The sequence below is a fragment of the Talpa europaea genome (genome assembly GCF_964194135.1).
Source record: "Talpa europaea genome assembly, chromosome: 1".
NCBI lineage: Eukaryota > Metazoa > Chordata > Mammalia > Eulipotyphla > Talpidae > Talpa > Talpa europaea.
The window spans coordinates 56297958-56324704 of record NC_140073.1 but is presented as its reverse complement, the minus strand read 5'-3'; the positions used below and the strand labels follow the sequence as shown (position 1 = coordinate 56324704).

At 40.5% G+C, this 26747-nt stretch overlaps 1 protein-coding gene across 7 annotated transcripts in view; it reads left to right on the top strand.

Moving 5' to 3' along the window:
* Nucleotides 1–26747, top strand: part of SYTL2 (synaptotagmin like 2) — a gene marked incomplete at both ends in the record, with an annotated part of 66862 nt that overhangs the window by 3010 nt on the left and 37105 nt on the right. For 2 of the 7 annotated variants that reach the window (XM_084252658.1, XM_084252655.1), the window contains 6 exons: nucleotides 6827–6978; nucleotides 9202–9250; nucleotides 18292–18373; nucleotides 19360–19474; nucleotides 20833–21624; nucleotides 26661–26729. In XM_084252658.1, the coding sequence (XP_084108784.1) occupies nucleotides 6827–6978; nucleotides 9202–9250; nucleotides 18292–18373; nucleotides 19360–19474; nucleotides 20833–21624; nucleotides 26661–26729 (1259 nt within the window). Of the gene's footprint in view, nucleotides 1–6826; nucleotides 6979–9114; nucleotides 9251–18291; nucleotides 18374–19359; nucleotides 19475–20832; nucleotides 21625–26660; nucleotides 26730–26747 lie in introns of all 7 variants that reach the window. The other 5 variants (XM_084252653.1, XM_084252652.1, XM_084252656.1 and 2 more) reach the window with 4 other exon arrangements.

Below are 26747 nucleotides of genomic sequence, written 5' to 3'. Positions count from 1 at the left end.
TTCCCGTCTGCCTGCGCTGCTCACTGTTGCTCTGAGAAGAGTAGGGTTCTGTCGTGACATCAGGGAGCTTTCTAATGACCTACATGAACCTTAGAGTCAAAACTGATATGAGCGTGAATGTGGTTCTCACCGTCGATCAGCTGTGGTTCGTGGGTAAGTGACTTAGTCTCCTGGGCCCCAACTAAGCCCCAGGAATGACCGTGATACTAAACTCAAAGGATTAAAGTCAGGATTAAATAAGGTAATTTTTAATCTTCTTAGTACATAATAGGTGATGACTACATTTTAATTCTCTTATTCAGCATTCCACTTGTCTGTAAAAGGATGCGATCTCTGGTGAGTAGACTCATTCCTCAGGGGGAGGTTACTCCTGAAACCCAATTATTTCTGTGAAAAATTTAATTGAGCACCTAATAAGTATTCCTCTAAAGTGCACATCTCTGTGCAATGCTGTGAAGGGAAGTCTGGGGCAATTGAAACATGGTCCTAGGCCTCAAAGAAAGATAAAGCCCTTTTCATTTATTGGGTTATATTTTGCAAATTTAAATCTTCAACTTTGTTTCCCTCATGTAATTGAACAATGCCGCAGTCCTCCTCAAAGCGGCATGTGGCTGTAGAAAAAATAAACTGTATAATTATATTAACTTAGGCACACTATAATATGGACTTAGGCCACAACTCTGAGATAAACATGAGGAGCTCACTAATGGATTGTAGCATTGTTGCCTGCTAAGAACAAACACCGCCCCAGAATCCTTTTCTGTATGATTATAGATATAATTTGGCATTCAAACCTAGATCTCCTTGCCGTTTGTGGTATTAGGGCTCGGATTTATCCATATCCAAGCTCATTTAAGACACTTTGGAGGGCCTTCCCGGTGGTGCAGCGGTTGAGCGCTGGGTTGCAAAGCTGCCCGCAGCCTCTGCAGTGCCAGTTCGATCCCCAGCCACTGGACGAGGGTCCCACATGGTGCCCAGACCTCTTCTGCCACGCCCGCTGCTCCCCTCAGTAGTATACTTCGTCCATCTGCCTGTTCTGTTCCCCGCTCTGGCTCTGGTGAATTCTCTCACCCTCCCGTACTTCTGACTGTACCCAGTGCTTGTATAAATAAATTAATTAATCTTTAAAAAAAAAAAAAGACACTTTGGAGATGGTTTATCTATAGGTTACTATTGGACCAGGGCTCCAAGCCCAGCAAGTTTCTTCCTGGATGCCAGCAAACAGGAGAAGAGGCAGGGAGCCCTGGGCAGGTCTAACAACATCTTTATTGCAGCAGCAGGAAACAACACACACAGATGGCAGCAGCCTTTGGAGCAGAGGCCACAGGGGCAGCAGCCAGGAAGTGTGGGCTCCGTGGGGAGACGCCTCCTGTCTTTTTATACTGTTCAAGGACAAAGCTGGCACAGGGCCAGATTTATGCTTAGGTTACAGAAGTATGTTTTCACACATGTAAACTATGCATCAAGTTTGCATGTATTTACTAACTTCCATGCATGGAGACTACATATCAAGATTACATGTCATGATGAAACATCAAGGTTGCATGCTGTCTGCTAAGCCACCTGAGTCTGGAGGCCACAGTGAAAACAGGCTGAGAAGCTCTGTTTTGTTACTAGCCCTTTAATTACCTTCCGTTCTGATTTCACGGATGAGAAAAATAAGTGTCACACCAGGGAAGTGTCCAGTTCTCAAATCACCCAAACTATTAATGGTAATAGGTTGGATTTGAACACAAGGGAATAGCCACTGGTGTTGTCTGGGGTAGGTTAGAGGATAACAGTCCCAGGTCACTATTGCCCCTGCAGCTCTCTCATGTTGGGCCTGGTTATTACCAAGCACACCAGCTTGTCTCTCTACCTACCAGCTGGACACAGTCACCATCTTGTGCAACATACATCAAGATGGGTTCTTTTTCTATCTCACCTTCTCTCTTTTAAAGCAACACCACTATAGATACAGATGCATAATTTTAGTCTTTTATGGTTTGAAAATTACACAGTCTAGAGATGGTGTTTCCTGTGCTTTGCATCACACTGGCCGCAGAAAATTGTTGCCCATGTGCATCTGTATACCACCTGTACCCCCACACCCACACCCCCCCACAGCACTGGGCATCCACATAGTAGATACCATCTCAACCACAACCACATCTTATGATTCTCAGCTGCTTCCCTAAGGCCTAATTTCTTTTAGATGGAGGCAGTTGTCATTGAAGAACTGCTTTCCAGGACTGGTGGTGGTGTTTTTTGCCAAAGCAAAGGGGAAAGACACCAACCTTTGTTCAGGGAACTAAATTGTACACGGAGCTTTATGCTTATTTACCCCTTTTATCCACAAAAGAGCAGCTGCACCCTTTGAACAATGCAGTAGTGGGGTGAAGAGGTTTGTGCCCTGCAGTTTTGAAGCCTCACTTATCAACCAGCCAAAGCTGCGCCTCCCCACGCTGTACTGATGTGGGGATCATGATGTAGTCACACAAGGGCGGCACCTTTCCTCTCGTTTTCCACCTTGTAAGAAAAGTGTGCAATTTAGTTCATTTTCCCATGTGTTGGTTTTCATATTTTCTGTCAAATATTGAATTCCTCTGTGAAGTGTGATTACCATCTTAGGAACCAGAGTCCTGTGTGGCTGAGACCAGGAGTCAGGCTGGTTTCCTGTCCTGAGCTCAGGCAAACCTCTTAACTTCTCTGAGGCTCAATTGTTTCATCTATAAAGTGAGACCATTTGTCATTTTTCTTTTCATTTCTGCACAATGTATACATTTTCATTTTGGTTATATTCCCATACAATTGCACCCCCCTTATTTTGACCCTAGTCCTTCCTTTCCCCCCCTTCTCTCCCCCCCCCCCCGTAGTGTGTCTGGTTTATAGTTGCTTGTTGATTTTGATTTTTACTTTATTATAATTAGTCTTTTTCCTGGTCCCTTATTTGGGTTTTCTAAATTCCTGCTATGAATGAGACCATCCAGTATTTTTCTTTTTCTTTCTGGCTTATTTCGCTGAGCATGATCCCTTCTAGCTCCATCCATGTTGCTGCAAACTGCATGTGTTTATCTTTTTAAGGGCCCTTCCAGCACTCACATTCAAAACAAACATCTAAGCATACTTTCAAATCACATAGTTTAACCATCTTGCCCAGAATATACTGAGAGGTTAAAAAGAGAGAAAAAAATGTCCGGGATTGAACCAATCAACTCTCTGGCCAGTCTGCTGATCTCCTTATCCACAGTGGACTAGATAGTATCAGCTCGGCGCTGCCTGTGATATTAGGACTTTGGCTAATCAGGATGAACAGCTGTGAGCTGGGGCACAAGGGGGTTAGGGAGTTTGCGGGAAGAAAAGTGTAGAAGCCAGGATGGAGGGTGTCATTGCTCTCTGGCTTTCTCCCTATTCACACTCTGCACCACAGGACTTGACAGTGGCAGTTAGGGCTATGGATATAATTATTTTATGCACAATTTCAAACCTATGCCTGATAGATGACAGGGGGTTAATGAATTAGTGAATGAACAAATGAGCAGATGAGACCTTTAACATGTAGAGAAGGCAAGACAGCCATCTTTTGCTTTGTACATCTTGGTGAAACTGTAAAGATTCAATGAGGGAATGCATGTGTAAAACGTGGTGTCTGAGGCAGAACGATGCTTTTTATGTGTTAGCCAAAGGAATGGGGAATGACTGTTGTGTGTGCCTGGAGGGCTGCAGGACAGTGGCTTCTCTGGGCTAAGTGCTCTCCTGCCTTCCTGCTACCCTCCAGCTCTTGGGTGTTTACTGAGCATCTCCTCTGTCCTTAGCATTAAGGTGTGATTAAGATGTGCTGTCTTCTAAGCACATTGCACAGAATAGAGAAGATGGCGAGGGATAAAATGTGTGAATCCCTAGACAATCTCCCTCTTCCTACTTTAACTAAATGTCATAGCAATTAGAGAATTAATTGCTAATTTGGTTGGAATGATTAGAGTTGAGGATGAGAGATCAACATGGGCTGATAGAAATTTTAACATCGCATAGGTGGTGGAATTTTTTTTTAATGGTCTTCATTTTTACAAAACTTGTGTTTTCATGTTACACATATATGAATTCATTTGTAAAATATTCCAAATGACTAAGATAGAAAAAAATTGATTAAGCTTAGCAGTGATTATTACAGTGGGAAATGCATAAATGACACTTAATGGATTTGAAATCATTTCTTTTTCTTTTCCCACTTTAAAAGAAATGAGCCAGAAACCCAACTTTATGATGTACTCTAACGGCTCCCAGCCTTCCCAGAGGTCATGAGCTCCAGTGAACTGGTCTCACAGCCTGTGCTTGTGGTAAATTGAAAGTGTGAACAGAGGCTTGTGGACAGTCATTTAGGCAGAAACAGATCAAGAATTGCTCAAAAACCATTACAAAATGTGCTTCAGTTGAACAACAAAAATAAGTAAATAAATAATCTCTTGAAGAGAAATCAAGAATTATTATGCCATGAGGATTTGTGGTCTTTTTCAAAAAGATGACTAGTTGATCTTGTTTTTACTAGTCTGTCTCTCAGGAGAAGGCACAGGCACTGGGATGGAGTGTAACTCACTTCACCCCAACAGTGACGGGATATCTCTTATCTCTTTACTGACTCAGACTGCATGATGGCTGAGCATTTCTTTGTTCATTGATTTATTCATTCAACAAACAGTTTTTGAGTATCAGCTCTGTGCCAGGCTCTGTGCTAGGTGCTGATATTACAAAGGTGATTAAGATATAATTCTCACCTTGAAGGAGTTTGCAGAGTTCACAGATCAGTGGGTAAGACAGATATGCAGATAGAGTATTGAAACGTGGTGGGGCAAGGGTTATCATGGAGCTGCTGCCTGCAGCATGGAGCAGAGCAAGCTAAACTGTGTCCTGGGAGTCGGGATGGGCTGTCCTGGTGAGGGGATGCATTCACTGGACCTGAAGGGTGAGGAACAACATGGTATACAGAGAAATGAGGGAAAGCTGTCCTAAGAGACTTCAGATTCCTTGGCTTCTTACCAGGATTCAGATACTATTAGGTACTTTCAGGCAAACACCTCACCTCATTGAGTCATCCCAAAAGACCTGCAGAGTTGATCTTATTTCCCCATTTTTACAAACAAGGAGACTGGGTTTAGAAATGTTCGTAACCTGCCCACTGTCACTTCTAGAAAATGCCAGACAGGAATAAGGACCTAATTTAGGGAGACTCCAAAGCCCGGTCTCTGTTTCTAATGTTTACAGAGTTCATGAAAGAGCAATTTGGAGAACAGTAACAAGTCTAGTGTGTCGGCAGGTGGGGGCCAGAGGGTAAGTGCAGGAAAATGAATCCGAAAAGGTGACCTGAAGTCAGGCGTCATGGGGCTTCATAGGATACTCCTTCATTCGACAAGCATTGGATCAATTCCAGACCAGAGAGGAAGATGTACAGAGCACAGGCCCTGCCCCGTAAGGCCCATTCTCTAATCTGGGAGAACTGGAAAGACTTCTTTCTTCTGGATTTCACCTCAGACTTGATCCTTTTTGGAAAAGAAAGGCAAAAGCTCCACCAGCAACCCAAGGGGACTGTTTGCCCTGGTTAAACCTTAGGCAAAGGGAGAGCATATGAAATGTTTAATAAGGAACCATGACTCCTCTGATGACTCAGAGCCTTGAGGTGCTGAGACTGTCCCTGACAGGTTTGGTGATGGGCTGTCATTACAGTGTCCAAAGGCTGTGACCAGCCATGTTTCGGAATGGGTCAGTGCTTCCTGGTACCTGGGAGAGGAGGAAAAGTCCCACGGGAGAGCTGGACTCTGGGTAGAACGATACCCTTCAGGCACCACTCTTATCTCCTCTGTCCTGAGTCTGCTTGCGTGCAGCCTTACATACTCTCTGGTTAAAATACCTCGATTGGCTACTTTAGAAATCATGCGCACTGGCTTGAATGACCTTCATAAAACGCTCTTGGATTATTGTAGCATGCTATCATCTGAGAGTTCAAAGTGTCCTTAAGGGCTTTTATTCTCTGTAAGAGAAGATAGATTTCGTGATTCTCATGCTATTGAGATGTATTTTTTTCCAGCCAGGGTAAATTAGGGAGGTTTTCAGAGGGCGGCACTTGGTTTATTCTCTAGGTTTAAGTTTCTCGGTGAGCACGAATGATTGTGGAACCCTTAAAACATGATCTGCAGAAATGGGATTTGCTTCTGCTTCTGTTCCCTACCCACCATACATTTGATCTCCTCTAACTCCAGCCTGCCTTTCAGGGTACTCATTTGCCTAATATTAAGCACGAGGGACATCTTGCTTTCTCTCTAACCGGTTACTAAGTCTCTAATAAGCTATTTTCACTGAAATAGTAAGACCTGTTAATTAATTACTCCCCCAGGTTGTCACTGCGCGCTTATGAGGTGCCGGACATGTGCAGAGGGCAGTTTACCTGCAGTACCTTATTTAATCTTCATCACCTCTCCATGAGGTGGGGTATTAGTATTACCCCTCTTCCAGATTAGGAAGCCAAAGCTTACAGAGGCTTCACATGTCATCTCTGCGTGGGATATTTACATTTGGACAGTAGATACAGAAGACTTCAGCCAAAAAGTCAGTCTGCTTTTGAGACATTTCAGGCATCATCTGGAGATTGTGGCTTAAATCTTTGAATTTTCAAAAAATGTTGGTCTTGGTTTCTCTGGCTTTAGTCAAAGCGGAACATATACATGTTAGTCATTGTGGGATCTTCTAAAGCAGCTTCATTTTGGCAGTTTGTTTATAAATTTCTCTATGCAGTTTCACAGTGAACTCATTTATTTACTGTGGTGCTCAGCAAAGTGATGTTCTTTTCCTTTTGTAGACATTTGCCTGAAAAAATTAAGGATGACCAGCAGTTGAAGAATATGAGTGGCCAGTGGTTTTATGAAGCCAAGGCAAAAAGGCACAGAGACAAGATCCACGGGGCAGATATCATCAGGGCATCCATGAGAAAGAAGAGATTACAGGCAGCAGGTGAGTTATTGATTAGTGTGTGGAGTACATGTACTTGGGAGAAGGAATCAGGGCAAGGCAGGGTGTTAGAATTGTTGAAGTGAGAGGGAAATCAGTAGAAGGTATGCTTTGCATAATGCGTGCTATTCCTCCAGCTCAAAATCTTAATCTGGATTCACGCTGATGACAGTGGGGGAAGTGACTCAGTGCCACAGGGGGACATAGGAGGTTCTTTATTTTATTTTATTTTTTTTTTGAAAAGATTTTTTTTTAATATTTTATTCTTTCTTTTTTTTTTTAAGATTTATTTATTTATGTAAGCACTGGGTACAGTCAGAAGCACGGGAGGGTGAGAGAATTCACCAGAGCCAGAGCGGGGAGCAGAGCAGGCAGAAGGACTGAAGTACACTGCTGAGGGGAGCAGCAGGCGGCAGGAGAGGTCTGCGCGCCATGTGGGACCCTCCTCTGGTGGCCGGGGAGCAGCCAGGGATAGAACCGGCGCCACAGAGGCCGTGGGCAGCTTCGCAACCCAGCGCTCAACTGCTGCACCACCGGGGAGGCCCAAGGAGGTTCTTTAGATGCCAGGTTGCATTGTAGTAGAATAAACCATGGGGGTTTCTAAGGGATCTGCCACTTTGTATTTCTTCTGCTCTTTGAAGATTCAGAATCTCCGGAGTAGAATGAAGAGCTTTGACAGAAAGAGATTAGTCTCCTGTTCAATGACCTTTAACATCTGTTACTTCGTTACATCAGGACTGTAAACAGTGTTTTGAGGGCTTCTTTAGAATTCTTTTGAGTTCATTAAACATTTATAGGATAGCTTCTCTCTAATAACTCTTGATTAGTCATAAGCATTTACCCCAGAGGGCAGCCCCAAGCTAGCGCTAGCCTGTAATCAATAAGGCAAATACCTATCACCATTTGAGCATCTAATATGTAATAGGCATTTACTATCTATTAGTTATAATTATACCTTCAAACTTATAAAGTGATAAGATTATAGAGTGATATTATTATCACTTATAGAATCTTATAGAGTGATATTATTATTCCATTCTATGTATGGGGTATATAAAGTTCAGAGAAGTAAAATAACTTGTCCAAAGTCATAGTGGGCACATGGAAGAGCTGGAATTTCAGTCTTTCTGATTCAGAGCCACACTCATTGCAGATATCAGCTGACTGCTTAGTACGTGCCATGCGCTGCTTGTGGTCCTCTTGACTTTCAAAACTACCCAGACCCTCAGAAATGTTAAAGGATACAAGCTAGCACTGTGGACTTCTTTTGCAGTTGAAGAAATTAGACTTATTGTAGAGAGAGCTGTGGGGAACACTACCCAGGAATGTGTGTTTTTAGAAATTAGGCGCCCTTAAATATTGCTTCACCTTCTTACCAGGGATGAAAGTATTCCTGGCTTTTACTGGCTATATAGCCTCAGGCAAGTTTCTTAAATTCTTTGATCCTCAATTTCCAAATCTGTAAACTTGGAAAATAGTCCCTCCCCATAAGACAATGCATGCAAAAATCTCAGCATTGTGCCTGCCACTTAGTTATCACTTAGTTGATGCCAGTTTTCTAAGAGGTGCAGGTAAAGAGACCTGGGTGTTCAGAGACAAAATGGGCTATTTCCTGAAGAGGGAGTACACAGGGGCCCTGGTGCCTAAGCTGGGTGTTGACTCTAGAATTTCAGTTAAAGTGCACAGATTGGGGTGAGGAGGAGGCAGTAAAGAGGGATACTCTAGAACAGAAGCATTTGTTTTTCTTTCTTTGTATCTCAGAGCCCGGACCTGAGTTGAACACATTGTTGATATTTAGTAAATGCTTAGTAATGATGACGCTTCTGTTCCAATGAGCTCTACTGGCCCTGAGCATTTCCTGGCCACACACATTTGATCCTGAATCCCATTTAAGTCCGATTTACCTGCACTTTTAAAGGTACACACAGGTACTCAGGAGACTCTGCCTGGGTGGGAGTCTACTGATTTCTCTTACAAATGTAATTCTGATCCTGAGTATTCAGACTCATTAGAAATTGCCTTGGCACTCAGGAAGGCCTGAACTTCAAGTTTGAACAATCTGTGATAAGGAACAATGTGAGAGTTGTAGTTCATGGAGTTAAGAGATAACCTTCCTATCTTCATTGTTTCCTGTTTCAGCTGAGCAGAACAAGGACAGAGATAACGGGACAAAGGAAAGCTGGGTGAATAATATCAACAAAGATGGTTTCCTTCCCCCGGAGCTAGCTAGTACTGTGGAAGACCCAGAGGAGGATGTGGCACTGGCAAGCCCAAGGTAAGCCAGAGCTCATGGGGAGCACTGCAGCCTTTGGGGTCCACTGCTTGGTGTGTGTGGACTGAGTGCAGGTTCCAGGCTGGGCTCATGGACATGGGGAAGGAGCAATGCATGGGAGAAGTCTGGGTCCTGATGTAGACAAAGTTGTAGTATGACTCTTTGCTAGCTTCTAGAATTTCTAACATTTGAATATTAGATAAAATTAAAATACTAAGTGATTTTTTAAATCTACCAATGATAGCTATTATTTATTTATACTAAGGATTTCTCCTTAGAGTAGAATGTTGAGGTACTCCAATGTGAATATCATCATTTCACAGAAGAGATGACTTATGATTAAATTGTAGCGGCCTTGTAGAATGAAAGAAACCCAAGCCTGGAATTAGACACATGAATTCAACACTTGGATATGCCTTTAGCCCTTTGAATGTGGGGAACTCGTGCAACCTCTTTGAATCTGTTGTCTTAGCTGCAGATGAGAATTGCAATAAAATCTGGGAGAGGCTAAGGTGAGAATTAGTGATACTGGCTGTAGACTATCTGACACATAGTAGGTACTCAGAAAAAGATTCGTTAAGATGCAGATTGACCTTAATATTTGTCTTGATTTTTGGTGCTTTCCATACATGTTATTATCTAGCCAATCAAAATGTCCATTTGTACACTCTTCCTAAGGAGTAACTGATTATGGGGCTACACTGATATAAACCTTCTGAGTCATGATGATTTCCTTTTAGGTAGTTAAGGGTCTTCCCATTGATATCCATCCCTTAGAGAAATGGTGTTACCCTTTGTTGGGAATGCAATTGCATTTTACCTCTGGCTCCTCCATGAAGACAATTCAATTTTTTTTCCAGCTAGTTGATGCATTTGCTGATGGTATAGCTATTGAGTCAGAGGCTAGTGCTGAGGCGCCTGGGGAATAGTGATATTTCAACATAGTTTATAAATGAGGAAGACGGTTTATACTATAGGCACTAATAGACATTTTAGAGCTAACTATGAGTAAAGTTATGCCACATAGATAATGGAATGCTGATTTCTATTAAGGTGCCATTCTTCATACATTTCCCTGTTGGAGAGCACTTGCTTTGTTTCCTGTGCATGGTAAATTGTACCATTTCCATTCTGGAATGATTTATGACCTTCTGTTATGTCTGTGGAGACCATGTTGGCTAGAGGTTAAAGCAAGTATAATCACACACTGATTCTGTGACCTTGCATCAGAAGTGACTTAACTCTTTGGGCCTTTGTTTCCTCAGCTGTAAAGTGGGGGTGATAATAGTTCACTAGCAAGATGATTGAAAGTTTAATTTACTGGTGAATGTAGAATTCTTAACACAGACAAAACCACATAACAGGTGCTCAATAAATGGAAAGATGGGCGCTTGTTATCTTTGTCTCTCTCTCTCTCTCTCTCTCTCTCTCTCTCTCTATCACACACACACACAGACACATGTCAGGAAACTCAGGAAAGGATGTGTGGAATACCCAACCCCACTTCCCTTGGTGAACCCCCATTTACCTGCTGCGTGCGATCCCCTTACTTGGATGAAAGCATAATTATACCATGGCGGGGAGTATAGCTGACAAGGTAGGAATAAAGGTGTTCATTGTATCCAGCATGCTTGGCTCATTATTGGCATGCATGGCAATCATCCAGAACTTGGAGGGAGCTATGTTCACTTCCTCATTTCCATGCGGAAATGACTGCTTTGCCCTGTATCAGCTTCCTGCCGGTTTCTCACCTCTACGTTAACCTTTGAGAAAGGGGTGTGTGCGTTTATGCTTGGGCCTGTGCTTTCAGAGTAAGTGAGCTTCAGTAGCATGACTCAATGTCAATATTTTCTTAACCAGGAGGCAGATTATGAGGCAACAGTGACTGGATATTGCTGTTTCTGAGGGAGCTTTTCTGCTAAGCTCTGTGATCATCTTCCTTCTTTCTGTTGTGGACACAGCTTTGTGGGGCTGTTCCTGTAGAGAGTTGAAACACTGTGAGTTCCCAGCATATATGCAGGCATTGGGATCTATCTGTGTTCTTTTGGAATGCACCTTTGCACCTGGAGCATGAAGAAGCAGAGAGAGGTTTGATGAACAGAGGAGCAGAGACCAAGGGTCCCGCTACAGCAGTTAAAGGGAAAACTCCCAGCTGCTCACAGTTCTTTTTACTGCCATTCAGGAGGACAGTGTTGGCACAAACTATGGTAATGAACAAGTGGTGGTTCATTTAATTATAATCATAATTATAATTAATTATAATCATCATGGATTGGTACTTTTTATAAAATATATATTAAAAATAGATAAAGTATAATAAAAAATATATTTTTAAAATGAGGAAAACACCAAAGACATGTAAAAGGTAAGCCCACAGGTCATGTGCTGGGAAGTCCCAGCAAGTTGGTATAAATGATTCTAAACACTTACTCAAGTTACATACTTATCTCATTGTGAACCAGTAGTCAACAGTTCACGAACTAGCACTGGTCTACCAACCACAATTGCTAGCCCATCATGATCCCCCACAAAATTATAGTGGATCATGTGCGTGTACGCAATAATCCACAGGACATGGCTTAGCCAAGGTGGAGAGTACATAATGAAGATGTGAAACTTCCCATGTGGGTTAGGTACCCAGGACTGGGGTAACGTGTTATGAGCATGAGGGAGGCATGTGCTGGGATGAGAAGCCCCTCCTTTGTTAGATGACGAGCTTCGTGAAACAGGTTTGGTTGCTCCAGGCAACACTGAGAGTCTAGAAGCCTCTCTGCTAACCAGGGCCTTAGATGTCCCTGCTATTGGTTTTTCCTTGGTCTGAAGAAGCCTGCATTTGGGCAGACCTTTTAGTTTCTCTTTCTCTATTCTCTTCTTTTAATAGTGCTTCTTGAGGGCTGGTTTTCCTACTCCTGGTATTGTCTTGGCTCTGTGGCTGTCTCAGGTCTCTAAAAATATGATTGTTTTCAAGTGTGTTCCAAGCTTCTCCTCCTTTTTCCTTCCTAGTGGCTCCTCCCACACTCCCCCATCCCACATCTTTCATTTGACCGATAGCCTCCTTTCTCCTTTGAAGGCAACTGACTGGCATTCCACCCCAAGAAATATTTGACTTTTCACAACACACCTGTGTGGATGGAAGTTTTGAACTCTTTTCCTTTCTTAATAGTCGCCTTACTGAAGTGAGTCTGAAACGTTTGTGTCACGCTACCATATAGTCCAAGTAGTCCTTAGCATCTGGTATTTTGCACTTGTGAGTATATTACAGTGAAACAGATCAGAGGTCTGTCATATTCCTGGCCTCATACTAATTCCTGATGATTTCTAAAAGATTGAAGAATTACCCTTACAATGCATCCTTAGAATGCAGCAGAGCCATCAACCAAATGAAACAAGCTCTTAGTGCAAGGAGGGTTATTTTAGAGGTAATAAACATCTCAGTGCCCTGACATCACAGTAAGAAGGTGGTAGCCTTCTCTGACTGTCTATAAATCAGCCCCAGTAATAGATATCATTGGTCAGAGGTCAGTGACTACTTTTGCAGAAGTAGCAGGGGATATTATAATCCAGCTTGGAGCCTAGAAGAATAGCAGTTTAACAGTGAGATATGAATATAAAAAAAAGTGGCAAGAATGAAATTATTAATCCAGGGCCTCCCTGGTGGCCTAGGAGTTAAGTCTTAGCACTATAACCATGATGGCCTGAGTTCGATCCTCAGCCAGGGAGCCAACCTGCTTGGCACAGCAGACCTCTCCTGTCTCTCCCATTGGTCCCCTTAGCAGTGTATTTCAGTAGATCCGCTTGTTCTGCTCCCTACTTTATCTCTGGTGAATCCTCTCACCTCCCGCACCTCTGGCCTATACCCCAGTTCTTCTTGCAATAAACAAATCTTTAAAAAAAAAGAAATTATTAATCCATAAATTGGCTAGATTTATTTTCAATATATTTATTGAAAATAAAGTGTTTAAATGCCATTGTTTGCAATTTATTGAAAACACTGACTTCATGTTATTGAAAACACTGACTTCATGTTAGCACCCATTAGAAATATCTGTTTGTTGGGCTGCTAATGCATTCTTCATTCAGTCAGCAGTTATTGAGTACGTATTGTATGCATGATGGTGGCAAGGAAATCAAGATGAAGAGAAGCTTCCTGTCCTCGAGGAATTCATTGTTTGGAGCAGGGACTGACATGTGTAACCATAAATAGTGATACAGTGTGATAAGTGTACTTTGGGAGCACCAAAATAGCACACTGACGGAGTCCAGAGTGCTTGGGAAGGGTTTCAGGGAAGCATCTAGACATGAGTCATGGTTGATATAGTTCTTAAAGGATTATGTTAGCTAGACGTGGGGAGAGGACAGTCCAGGCAGAGGGGCCTGATAGGGCCTAAACCTACAAACGGTTTAGTTTGGCAGATGTGAGTGGTAGGCAGTGCTGTTGAAATAAAGACTGGGACCAGGCTGTGAAGAGCCCTGGATGTTGGGCAGAAGGCTGAACTTTTCCTTCTAAGTCACAAGGAGTCACCAAATGACCTTTTGTGTAAGTTTACTTTTTAGAGTGATCATTCTGATGACTGTGTGGAGGGTGAGGTCAGACAGTTCAATTAGGACATTATAGCAAAAGTTTAGGTGAGGGAGAGTGAGGACCTAGTCAAGGAAATAGAGGAAAAAGGAAGCATGACAGTTTAGATATAAGATTAAAGGAAATGTGAGGTACTTACAGTACGCGTGAGATATCTAAAATCGGTGTAGGATGTGTAGCATTCTTGAACTGTGACCTATATATCACAAGTTCCCAAGGAACTTGTAAAAATCCACACTTCTAGGGCTGAGCATCATTGCATTGCTTTCTCAGGGTTGAAGACCCGAGTCCTGTTTATCACCTTGTCCCCAGTCTAACAATATATGTGGCACATGGTGCACATAGTAGTCAGCAGCTAGGGAGTAGATGTCTGTATCCTCTCTTATTGACCTCCATCACTTGGCACTGCCTGACATAATATTACAATTTTTTACTCTCCCTTCCCCCCAGATCCATGAGGAAAAGTTCTTTCTGTTTACTGCTAGTTTTTGCCTCATTCACTACCCCGTTCTGAATAGTGCCCAGGAAATGTCTTATGAAATGAATGAGTGAATCTACATGGAGAGTGGGAGAGTGACCAGCTCTGTGAGAGTGTTTGATGAGATAATGAAATATAAAATAAAAAATGGTTAATAAGGGGTTAATGAATAAGCAAATGAGTGAATAAATGAATGAGTGAATGAATTAACTTGGGCCCCCCGAGAGAGGAGAAAAAGAGGAGGAGAAAAAAGTGAAAACACAAGGAGCAAACAGCATTGATAGCAACAAGATCCTTTGGCTTTGTGCTTCGAAGCATCACCATGGTTTCTGGTGACCATAAATGTTGAGGGTCATTCTCAAATTTGGACAACTGTGAGAGGAACATTCAAGATTAGAAACTGGAAGGTAGCTGGATGGGCGGGAGCTTGACTACTTCAGAGGTTTGTGATGTTCATGAACCAAAAGCATCCTTGACTGTCTCCAAAATGAGTTCAGGGAAGGCAGAATACTTTCCTGTGGTAATTCTTTCCAGGTTTTTGGTAGGTTTCCTCTGGGCACTTCCCTGTGACATGGTGAGAAAACAATGAGTTTTCTTACAAGCAAAACTATGCCTCCTCACCTCACTTTATTTTTTGTTGAATTAAAGCACCATTTCATAAATCATCATAATGAGCAAAAAATGCTCATCTTCAGGCTTTATTGCCTGTGATTCAGTGACACTCAGTCTGACCCCAGCTTCCTGTTCCCAATCAATTAAAATCAGTCTTTAGTCCTGGAATACTTTTTCTCTAGTGTTATTTTTTTCCTTGAAGGCTTCCGTTTGTATATATCTCCCTCTCGCAGAAAGACTGGCTTGGCTACTTGCCAGTTTGTCTAGCAGTAAAAGCAGTATGAGGCACCTACATCACTTCCAAAGGCAGGGCAGAGAGGGACTAATCTATGGTCCAATATATTTGATCTTTAGTCCTGGGATTGTAAATCCATTCCTTGGAGACCTGCCACATAGAATCACTTACATCGAGCTCTCAAAAGAATCCTTAATCCTATAGGAGCTTAGATTTGCCCAAATCTGTTGTGGTGAGAAGTTCCAGTGTGACATCAGAATGCCTTGGACTTGCATGGTGATGCTTGTGTTAGCTAATCCTGTGGCATAAAGTGTGATAGCTCTAGAAAACTGTGTGTGCCCGAAGTAGTATTTCACTTAAAAATACTAACTTGAAAGTCTTACAGCATCAATACTGACGTGCCCCCCTCACTATCCCTGAGCCATTTCTCCATGTGTGTGTTCGTGGCTTTAAGTGTCACTGAGTATGATGTGTGCAAGCGCAGTACTGGGCACTGGGGTGGGAAACAGCATTAGCTTCCAGGGAATTCACAGTCCAAAGGGAGAGATCAGCAACAACAACACATGAAAAAATTCCCTTGCAGAATTTGCTTTTGGTTCTAATACTGTTCCCTTTTAAGCTGAAAAATACCTCAAAAGAAGGTATAGGATATCTGTTGCTATTTTTAACTGTTTTAGAGAGAAAGGCTGGTTGAGGTTCAAAAGCTTTTTGGAGTTGCTGCATGTGCTCCCGAGCACTTTATGAACATAGAAGCAGGTGCAGTGTGTGGCTGCTGTGTGCTGTAATTTTAAGACTTGCTTTTCCCCAAGTGTCCCTGCCAAAGTATCTAACATTCTTCTTCATCACTAAGGCTTCAATGGCTTGTGTTAAAAATACAGACATTTTTAGGAGGGAACCCCCACTCCCAGTATTATAACTTAAATTTTGATAATCTGCTTAACAAAGTAAACATATTTTGTCGAGTGTTGCTTCTAGTATTGTAGGTAGTTTTAAAAGGTGCCTGAGGCAAGAAATTATAGGTCACAGGATGCAGAATTTGACTTGCTGTATAGTTTATTTTTTAAAGATATATTTTTATTTATGCACACAAGAACTGGGGTACAGGCCAGAGGTACAGGGGGTGAGAGGATTCACCAGAGACAGAGCAGGGAGCAGAACAGGCAGATCTACTGAAATATACTGCTGAGGGGATCAGCGGGCGAGTCAGGAGAGGTCTGCTGTGCCAGGTGGGCAGCTCCCTGGCTGGGGATCAAACTCATGTTGCAGTGGCTGGCGATAGCTTCATAGTGCTGAGACTTAACCCCTTGTACCACCAGGAAGACCCTTTCCCTTTCTTTTTAATAGTCTTTGCTCCCCTGTACTTTTTTATTTCTTGAAGTTTTTCAACTATGTATTTCTTTCAATCCACATCCCATCCACACAAGTGTTGCAACATATTATTAGGTGATGCTTGAGGTGTTGCTGATTTACTATTAAAGAATAAACTCTTTGGCGAAATTATTTTTCAAAATTAAACCAAATTAGAGCATGTTGCTAGCTATGTAACACAGTAAATGAGAAAGATGTACACAGAGGTGTCATAGTATGTTGGGTAGGACAAGACAGAAAGACTAGAAAATGAGCTTGCAAATCCTGTTGGAAAATGGACTGGAATTACCTGACATAAATAATATGAGCAAAATGAAAAAGAGAATTATCTTTCGCAAGCCTCTGTGAATTGCTCCTCCCCCAATCTCCAAGCATCCTCCAAGGATTCCCAGGTTCTTAGATTTGCGATGCCTAGAACCGGTGCTCTCTAACAGGGCATAGGTTTGGCTAGTAGCTACAGTCACTTCTTATGCACGAGACAGGCCACCAGAGCAGGACATCTGGCAGCAGTTTTCCTCTCCCCACTAGGGCCACTGTGACACTCTTGTCCTTCTTTTTTGTTTTTATTATTATTTTCTTTATTTTATAGATTTTTTACATCATTCTTCAGTTTTACACAATATGTGCTTTATCATTTCAGGTCTAGTCCCTGTGGAATTCCCCCCGCCAGCTCCCCCCTGCACCATCACCATGGTCCCTTGTGTTCTTCCCACCCCCCGTTTTGATCCAAATCCTTCTTCCCCTCTGCTGCAGAGTGTCTCTGGTTCATAGTTTCCTGTTGATTTTGATTTTTACTTTATTATAATTACTTTTTTCCCCCTGATCCCTTATTTGGATCCTCTACATTCCTCCTATAAGTGAAACCATCCACTATTTTTCATTTTCTTTCTGGCTTATTTCACTGAGCATGATCCTTTCCAGCTCCATCCATGTTGCTGCGAATGGCATGAGTGTGTCTTTTTTGAGTGCTGAGTAATATTCCATGGTGCCCTTCTTACCCAATAGCCATTGGAGTGGTTGTCAGGAGGGAGCCTGGTCAACTCACTTCTCCATTCACTCACACTTGTCTCACTATCACCCGGGGGCTGCCTTATTTCTGGCTAGGGAGTCATGGTCTAGAGAACCTTCCTCACACCTTACCACCCTCTTCCAGTGCCCTGCATGTTCAAATCCCTCTTGGAGGTGAACAAGAACTTGCCTGGTCTACCTGGAGATGTGGGTTGAAAGTTCCTGGTATGTTGTCCAGATCCCCACATAGCATCACCTGTTTCTTCTGTTCCTTTACTGAGTCATTGTCTCACCTGAGTCTTTTCTTGAGTTATTTCCTACCTGAGTTTGAGTGTACACTGCTATTCTGGGCTTCTCCTATGGAATCAGGCCCTAAAACTCACTGGGGCTTTATATTAGTCACAACATTCCCTTCTTGATACTGACCACCCACTTTGTAGTCTACAGCTCATGTTAGCCTCTGAATTTGAGACGAGTTTATTCTACAGATTTAAATTGTGAACCTGTGTGCCTGGTACTGTGATTTCTTAACAATTTCAAGACTTCTGAGAGATGGCTTGTCTTATCTCATTCTTGTCTTTCATTTCTGTTCTGCCATTGCCTTTGCTTCCTGCTGAACATCCCTAAACCCAACTCCCTCTCCTTTCTTGGCAGTTCAAGTTTACAGATTTCTACTCCACTCCTTCCTTAATAGTTTTTGACTTCATGATTTATGTTTCCTCAAAGGGTGAGGTTTATTCTCTAAATTATTGTTTCTTTTTCAGCTCCAATGTAGTCCATCCAGCTTCAACCATGATTGATGAGTCCCAGGAAAGCACAGGGAAGTCAGCTGGGTCTCCAGCCAAGGTAGATTGAGCTCAGACTTCAAAAATCTCATTTTGGGTGGTGATAACATTTCTCCTATTTTATCAAAGCACCAAGAAATAAATGGTTTGGTGGTTCATGTTTGAACTAAATAGAGAAAATTTTTACTATTAAATAAAGATAATTTTTACTATTTAATGTAAGAAGTCATTCTTACGGTGGAAAAGTTAATTAAAAAAAAAAAAAGCCTGTTACAGCATTGCTGAAGACCCAGATTTCTTGCCTTAGAAGACAAAGATCTGAAGCTACTGGGTGCTGCTTTTGTTCAGCATATGGAATAAGGCTTGTTACTTCCACGTCAGTCCTTATTTCTGCTCATAGCTTCCTGAATCTCTGTTCAAGGTCTGCTTGTGGGTAGGAAATGCTGATTTATGAAACTCTAGATAGTAACATTGGTATCCAGTCTTACATTAATTAAAATTAATTTTAACAATTGTAATTAAAAACAGTTCTATTTACTGTACCTTTCTGTCATTAGTTTATCATGACAGTGACTTTGAAGCACTTTAAGATACTTTGATGTGTCTTTTACATCCTTATAGAAAAGATAATTTGTAATTATGTTTAGAACAGCTTTAATCTAGCATAGCAATGGTCTCCTGAGGTGGAAAAGGGACTGTGGGAATCTGCCCTCACTATGGTCTCAGCTTTACCCTGACCTTGATCTACTCTTTGATATATGCAGGCCCAATTTTCTCACCTCTGTAAAGTATGGGACTTCAATCTGCATACGTGGTTGTAGTTTAACTTTGTAGGACTGTGGGATGAGTGAGTTTACTTTATACAGTTTTATTTTCATATATGGTAATTCTCTGCTAACCAGACAACCATTTCAACCATTTTTCAAACTTACCAGATAAAGTTTACTAGATAAAACCATCAAATATTGGACATAATAAGCATTTGCAAATACTGAATTACTGTTACAACATTTCAAATGAGTTTTAATAAACAATATTTTTCCCTAGCAAAGGAAGAATCCATTTAATAGCCCAGAGTTGCCAGAAGATTACTTACCGCAACAAACCAAAAATGAGCCTTCGAGAAATGGAAAGACTGGTTTCTTTCAGACTTCAAAAGAAGGTAAATATTATTTTTATGGACTAGATATTTTTAACTTTGTTACCTGTGGGCTAAGGGAAATTCTCAGTGTTCTTTTGACTAAAATATCTTTCAGGGGAAAGTGAAAAGTCCTGCTGGTTTTCTTATTCCATAATATCATTGGTGTCCTGCCTGAAGGAAGGAAACACACATTTTCAAAACTAGAAGTTCTGGTCTTGGTGCTGACATTTATTGTGTGACCATAATACCTTTGGGTCCCTGTCAATGAATTGGAAAATGTTTTTACTAGAGATCATTTAACGACTTTTACTGGGAGTCTACCACGTGCAGACACAGTTCTCTGTTTAAAATTAAAAGAGTTTTCTTCAAGAAAAAAAATATGGTCACTTGACAATGTCATATGATTTTCTTAATCTGTAGTTATCAGCTCAGTTCTGCAGGAACATTTGATCAGATTTGTGGCTGCCTCTTATGGAATCTTACCATTCTTCCATACAATTCAGAGAAAATACTAGATGGTTCACTCTCTTCAAAGGCAACTGTAAAAAGATTCCACAAGCATTAAAGGTTGCATAAAGAATAGAGAATTTACAATTAAACAATGTCATTGGGAGTTTCAATTAGCCTGTCTTCATATTAGCGTATTTTCCCTTCTCCATTGGATCTACTTTATGTAGCATAAAATATTTTTCAGACAAAAAGACATTAGAACATGTTACCTGGATTTTGTTTTTGTTTTGTTTTTATTACTTTTTGGCAAAATCAATTTGTGTGAGTGTGTGTGGTAAATTGGTTTACAACACTGTATGTGATTCAGAGGCGTAGGGTCACACATCCACAGTGCAAGTCCCTGCACCACACCCACCACCAAGGTACCCAGAGACCTGGACCATAGTTCATTGTGCCCCCTCTGCTTTGTAAACACAAAGTTCATTGTGCCCCCTCTCTCTCGTAGCTTTAACAGTCAGTTTTCTAGGGTTTGTTATTGGATTGGTTTTAACAAAATTAACTTTTGTTTTAGGTATTAATAATTCTTTCTAAAAAGGTGAGTTCCTTTTTGTGGTTTCAGTCTTTGAGTTTTAGAAGTGACTTCCGTGTTTTTTCTTGAGTCTTCTTAAGGATTTTTCTTAAAAAAAAAAAAACAACCCTTTGTATTGAGTATAAAATACCACAAAGCATATACATAAAAGACAATAATCTTAGATGTACAGTTCAATTTTAAGGACTTTTTAATTAGGTCTGCAGTTCTGCTACATATTTCATTGTGTTTAATGTTAAAATATTTTGCTAAATGTAGACTGAGTTTGTGATAGTCATGTTAAATTATAGAATCACTCTTCATTTTTCATATCACTCTTCATTTTTTACATCACTGACAGGTGAATTGTCAGAGTCAAAAGAAAAGTCATCTACTCTGACTATTTCAAGCCAAAAGATAGAGAAACCAAAGCAGACTTTCTCAGGCTCTGAGGATGGGTCCCAAATCAAAACTCCAGTCCCCAAAGCCAGGAAGATGATGTACAAATCAAGTGATTTAAAGCGAGATGAGAGCCAGTCTTTTCCTAGACCAAGAACAGACTCTCTGAATGCAAGAGGAGCACCAAGGGGAATCCTGAAGCGCAACTCCAGCTCCAGCAGCACAGACTCAGAAACAGTGCGTTTGCAGCAGACCTTTGAACCCAAAAGCAAAGCTGTGTCCCCTCGCCTGACCATCCATGAGAGGATTTCTGAGAAGGAGCACTCTTCAGAAGATAACTCCACAAACTCTTTGGAGCCATTAAAGCATGTGAGATTCTCTGCAGTGAAGGAAGACCTCCCGCAGAGTCCTGACCAAATCCACAGCCGGGAAGTGGGAGAATTTAATGTGTTAGAATCTGACAGGTTGAAGAATGACGCTGAAGAGGCAGGGAATGTAGGTACAGTTTGGAATGACCATACGCCTCCCCTAGACAGAAAGCCTTTGCCTTTCCATCAGTCACCCTCAAGCCTAAGTGCATCAAAAAATGAAACACATCAGCCAATGACTTTTCCAACTAGTGAGCACCATTCTCCATCAGAAGTGTTAACTACAAGACCACAGTCCATTGAGAGTTCACCTGTCATCAGTGAGCATAAAGTTAAATCACCAGAATCATTAAAGCTTGAGTCAGAAGTACCCAAAAGGCCTGCTGGTAAGAGAATTGTCGCTCTGAGTATATAAAAACTGACCCAGTGAGCTTGGAATGGTCAGGCCAGCCAGCCCTGAAGAAGTTCGGTATTGCTTTTTAGGCTCCCCAGGGAGAGTTCAGGCAGATGCCACTGGGGGGATGCTTATCCTTCCTGATGGATTTGGAGATTTTCCTTAATCACCAAAACTGAATAGAACCAGGATAGCACAGTATCTGGCCTTTTATGCTACATGCTAAATAATGTACCTGTGTCAGTTAGTTAAACAAGAATTTAGTTTTGGGAATTATAGTGTATATACAGAGTTAGAATGAAAGAGATGCAGAATAAAAATACTTCTTACCTAATGCAAACTTAACCAAGTATCATTTAACCAAACTCTGGTTTCTCTTCATGTCAGGAGAGCAATGACAATACTGCTTCAAGCTGCTTTCCCATACCCATGCTTCCCATACTCATAGCTGTACTTCATAATTCTTATGTTTTATAAAACAGAAACAGTGGGGGAAACCAGGCTCTCTCATCTTCAATAAGTCCACATCCAATACTGTGACAGTTGCTTTATAATCAGTTTACAATAGCCACAGTCAAGTTTCACTCATTTGCTCTACCCTCCGGTGTTAGTATTAAGTTAACCCTCAGTCACTTTTGCTCAGCCCTAAGGTTTTTGTACTTGTTTAGCTCAGTCCACTTCTTAAAGGACAGAACACTTTCACCACTTTTCCCCCTGGACATTTTAAATCATGTGAACAGAATAAGATAAAAAATTAGCACTTGCTTTTCCAAGATATAAAGGAACTCATATTAAAGGAAAAGATGAAAAATTGTCTTTGGCAATATTTTTCTTTTTTATAATCCATATTAAAAATGTGGTATGCCCTTCCTGTTTCGCAAACTGCACCTGTTTTCCCACAGACTATAATTTTATTTTGAATGTGTATTTATGCTTTCTAATTTTTAAATCCCCACTGACCATGAAATTTGGGAGGACACTATAATCAACTATACCCATTTTGATTGGCAGGTCTCCTGGCCTTGGAGCTTATACACAAAGTTCTGCTTATTCTTTGATGCAGTGCTTTTTTCCTTGCTTAGGGAAAAATATATTTATAATCATAGAGCATAAAAAAATAAGGACTACAAAAATGTTTAACTCAATGTACAAATTATGAGGGTTTGACTTTACTTCTGAGTTTCAGTATTACATTCATCATTATATGGAAAAAAAAAAACAAAACACAAGAATTTCTCAGGGGAAAGGAGATATTGCCAGGCATCCAACAGTTTAAATAACTATTCTTATTTTACAAGTAATGTACTTTCATTGTAAAACATTTGAACAGAAGAAATGTACACAAAATAAAACAAATATCATCATCTGTGAAATCACCCAGCATTAATTATTGCTGGTATTTAAATTGTAGAGTCTTTTGGTAATTATCAGATTATGAATATAATTTTAAATTTATACTGCCAGGATCCTTTTTATACTGCCAGAATCCTTTTTCCACTAACAATAGTTACAAATACTTTTTCCAGAGTTAAGTCGTCTTTCGGTAAATGGACTAACAGAATTCCTAAAGATTTCTCAAAGGAACTTCACTATTATCGACATATATTTTTCAATGTGCGGTTAAGTAAGTGAGCTAGTATCCACTATGTGCTAATTATTATATTAGCTTTTGTTTTTATATTTAGCCAGAGTTGATGATTAAAATTAAAAATAGAACTTTATGAGCTGACATGTTCTGTAGCACATTTATTTTTATTTATTAAATTTATTTTTATATATTTTTTACATCATTGTTCATTTTTAAACAATGTTTGCTTTCCCCCCACCCAGGTGTAGATCTCACAGAAGTTCCTTAACCAGTGCACCTGTGCGCCATCACCTCAGTCCCCTGTGCTCCTCCCTCCCTCCCTCCTTTCCCTCTCCCTCCTTCTCCCCTGCAGGATGTCTCTGATTTATAATTGTCTGTTTGTTTTTGTTTTGTTGTGTTTTGTATTGTTATTTTTCCTCCTGATGTCTTATTTGGTTCCCCTATATTCCTGTTATAAGTGAACCCATCTGATATTTTTCTTTTTCCTTCTGGCTTATTTCACTGAGCATAATTCCTTCTAGTTCCAACCATCTTGCTGTGAATGGCATGAGTTTATCTTTTTTGATTGCTGAATAGTATTCTATTGTGTATATATGCTACATCTTCTTGATCCAGTCATCTATTTTGGGGCATTTGGGTTGTTTCCAGGTTTTACTTATTATAAACAGTGCTGCAATAAACATAGGGGTACAAGTTTTTTTTTTTTTTTTTTTTTTTGAATTGATGTTTTTGTGTCCTTTGGGTAGATGCCTAGGAGTGGAATTGCCGGGTCATATGGTCGCTGCATTTTTAGTAGACTGAGGAAGCTCCGGACAGCTTTCCACAGTGGTTGGACCAGTTTGCTCTCCCACCAGCAATGTAGGAGAGTTCCTTTTTCACCACATCCTCGCCACCATTTGTTGTTGCTGGGTTGTTTTTTTTTTTTTTTTTTTTTTTTATATGTGCCATTCTTACTGGTATAAGATGGTATCTCATTGTGGTTTTGATTTGCATTTCCCTGATAATAAGGGATGTTGAACATTTTTTTCATATGCCTGTTGGCCATTTGCATTTCCTCTTTGAAGAAATGTTTTTTTTAGTTCTTCTGCCCTTTTCTTGACTGGATTGTTTGCTTTTGTTGAGTCGTGTGAGTTCTTTGTATATATTTGTGATCAGTCCCTTATCAGTTGTATGGAGTGCAAAGATTTTTTTCCCAATAGTGGGGTGTCTCTTTGTTTTGGTTAATGTCTCTTTTTCTGTACAGAAGCTTTTCATGTTGATGTAACTCCAGGTGTTTATCTTTTCCTTGACTTTCTTTGCTTTGGGTGATGAGTCTTTAAAGATGTAACTGAGATGTATGTTTTGCAGTGTTTTACCTGTATTTTCTTCTATATATTTTATGGTTTCAGGTCTTATGTCCAGATCTTTTATCCATTTTGAGTTGATTTTTTGTGTGTGGTGAGAGGTAATGGTCTAGTTTCATTCTTTTGCATGTGGAGGTCCAGTTTTCCCAGCACCATTTATTGAACAAACTGTCTTTGTTCCATTGCATATTCTTTGCTCCTTTGTCAAATATTAGTTGTCCATATATGTTTGGCTTTATTTCTGGGCTTTCTATTCAGTTCCATTGGTCTATGTGTCTGTTTTTGTTTCAATACCATACTGTTTTAACTATTATGGCTTTGTAGTATAGTTTGATATTTGAAAGTGTGATATCTCTATTCTCCTTTGTTTTCATCAGTAGGGCTTTGGCTATTTGCAGTTTTTTGTGGTTCCATATGAATTTCATCAGTATTTGTTCTATTTCTTTGAAGAATGTCATTGAGATTTTTATTGGAATAGCATTGAATCTGTAAATTGCTTTTGGGAGAATGGCCATTTAAACAATGTTAATTCTTCTAATCCACAAGCAGGAGATGTCTTTCCATTTCTTCGTGTCTTCTTTGATTTCTTTTAACGGTGTTTTATAATTTTTTTGTATAGGTCTTTCACCTCTTTTGTTTGGTTTATTCCCAAGTATTGGATTTTTTTTTTGTTTCGGTTATAAAAGGGATTTTTTTTCTTGATTTCTTCTTCAGATTGATTGTTTGTGTATAGGAAGTCTTCTGTAGCACATTTAAAATGTAGTTCACTTCACAAAAATTCAGCTCATGTAATTTTCAGGAACATGAATTGTGTACTTTAGGTATAAGGAAGAGTTAGAAATGTTTACACATTTGAGCCTTAACTAAAGGAGAAAAATTCTTGAGTCTCCTCATCTAAATGTACCATGAACCCTATAGGTTAAGGTTCTAGTAGGACTCTCTACTTTCTTTTTTTTTTTAGATTTATTTTTTTATTCATACAAGAACTTGGGTGTAGGTCAGAAGAGCAGGGTGAGGGTGGTGGTGAGAGGATTCACCAGAGACAGAGTGGGGAGCAGAACAGGCAGATTGACTGAAATATACTGCTGAGGGGAGCAGCAGGCGAGACAGGAGAGTTCTGCTGCGCCATGTGGATTAACTCCCTGGCCGTGGATTGAACTCATGAAGTGGCTGCCAATAGCTTGATAGTGATGAGACTTAACCCATTGTGCCATGGAGGAGGCACCCAGGAATCTCTACTTTCTTTGTAGCTTAGAAAGAACTTAAATATCCTTCTGTAACCTCCACCCTTAACTGACATCTTGGAACGGGTAGAGATCATGTTCTCCATCACTCCTACTAATTATTTTTAATTTTAGTTTATTTTATTTGGCTCACAGAAACTACTTATAACTAACAGACTATAGAAAGGATCTGGGAGATTATGGGGAAGGCATTTGAGATCATGCTCCTCAAGCTATAGTGTGCAACAGTGACAGGGATAGTTACTACTGAAGAATCTTGGGCCCCATCTTCAGAGATTCTGGTTCAGTATATCAGGAGTGAGACCCCAAAATGTAAATGTCCTCATTGTGACTTTGTTATAGTCTGGAGGAAATACCTTATTTTACTTTCTTGAATGTTGTTTTTCTAACTTCTAGAATCACCTAAGTCCATGTTCCTCAGACTTGGGTAAAAGCCACCTCTAGGGTTTATGAGTGTGCCAGTGGATGGCTGGAGTTATGAAATCAACATGATACATCTTATGGGTGTTGTTTTTGTACAAATATTTGAGAGTAAGAGAGAGTTGTTTAAAATGCAATCTGGAACAGAATACAAAATTCGCACAAAATTTTAAAGTAAATCAGAGATTTCAAGAAATTTCCCAATTCAGTATACACTCCAGGGATCTACATTTACCGTCCTTTATTGCCATTTGCTTTCCTTTGGTAGACTATCTCAATAAGGGGGGCTTACTTTATAACCCTTAGCAATGGTGATAGAAACAGCTAGTGTCAGGGTAAATGCAAACACAGTGCCTTTTAAAAATAAAGTGTAATTGAATAATAATTTTTTAGCATTCTTTTTCTTATTTTGAAAAGCATTTCTGTATTGCAGATGAACTGTCTCGTGTTGGACCTGAGTCATGTCAGGTGCCTGGTGGCAGTTCTAGAGACCATCAGCAAGGTAAGCCCCCTCTTCTCA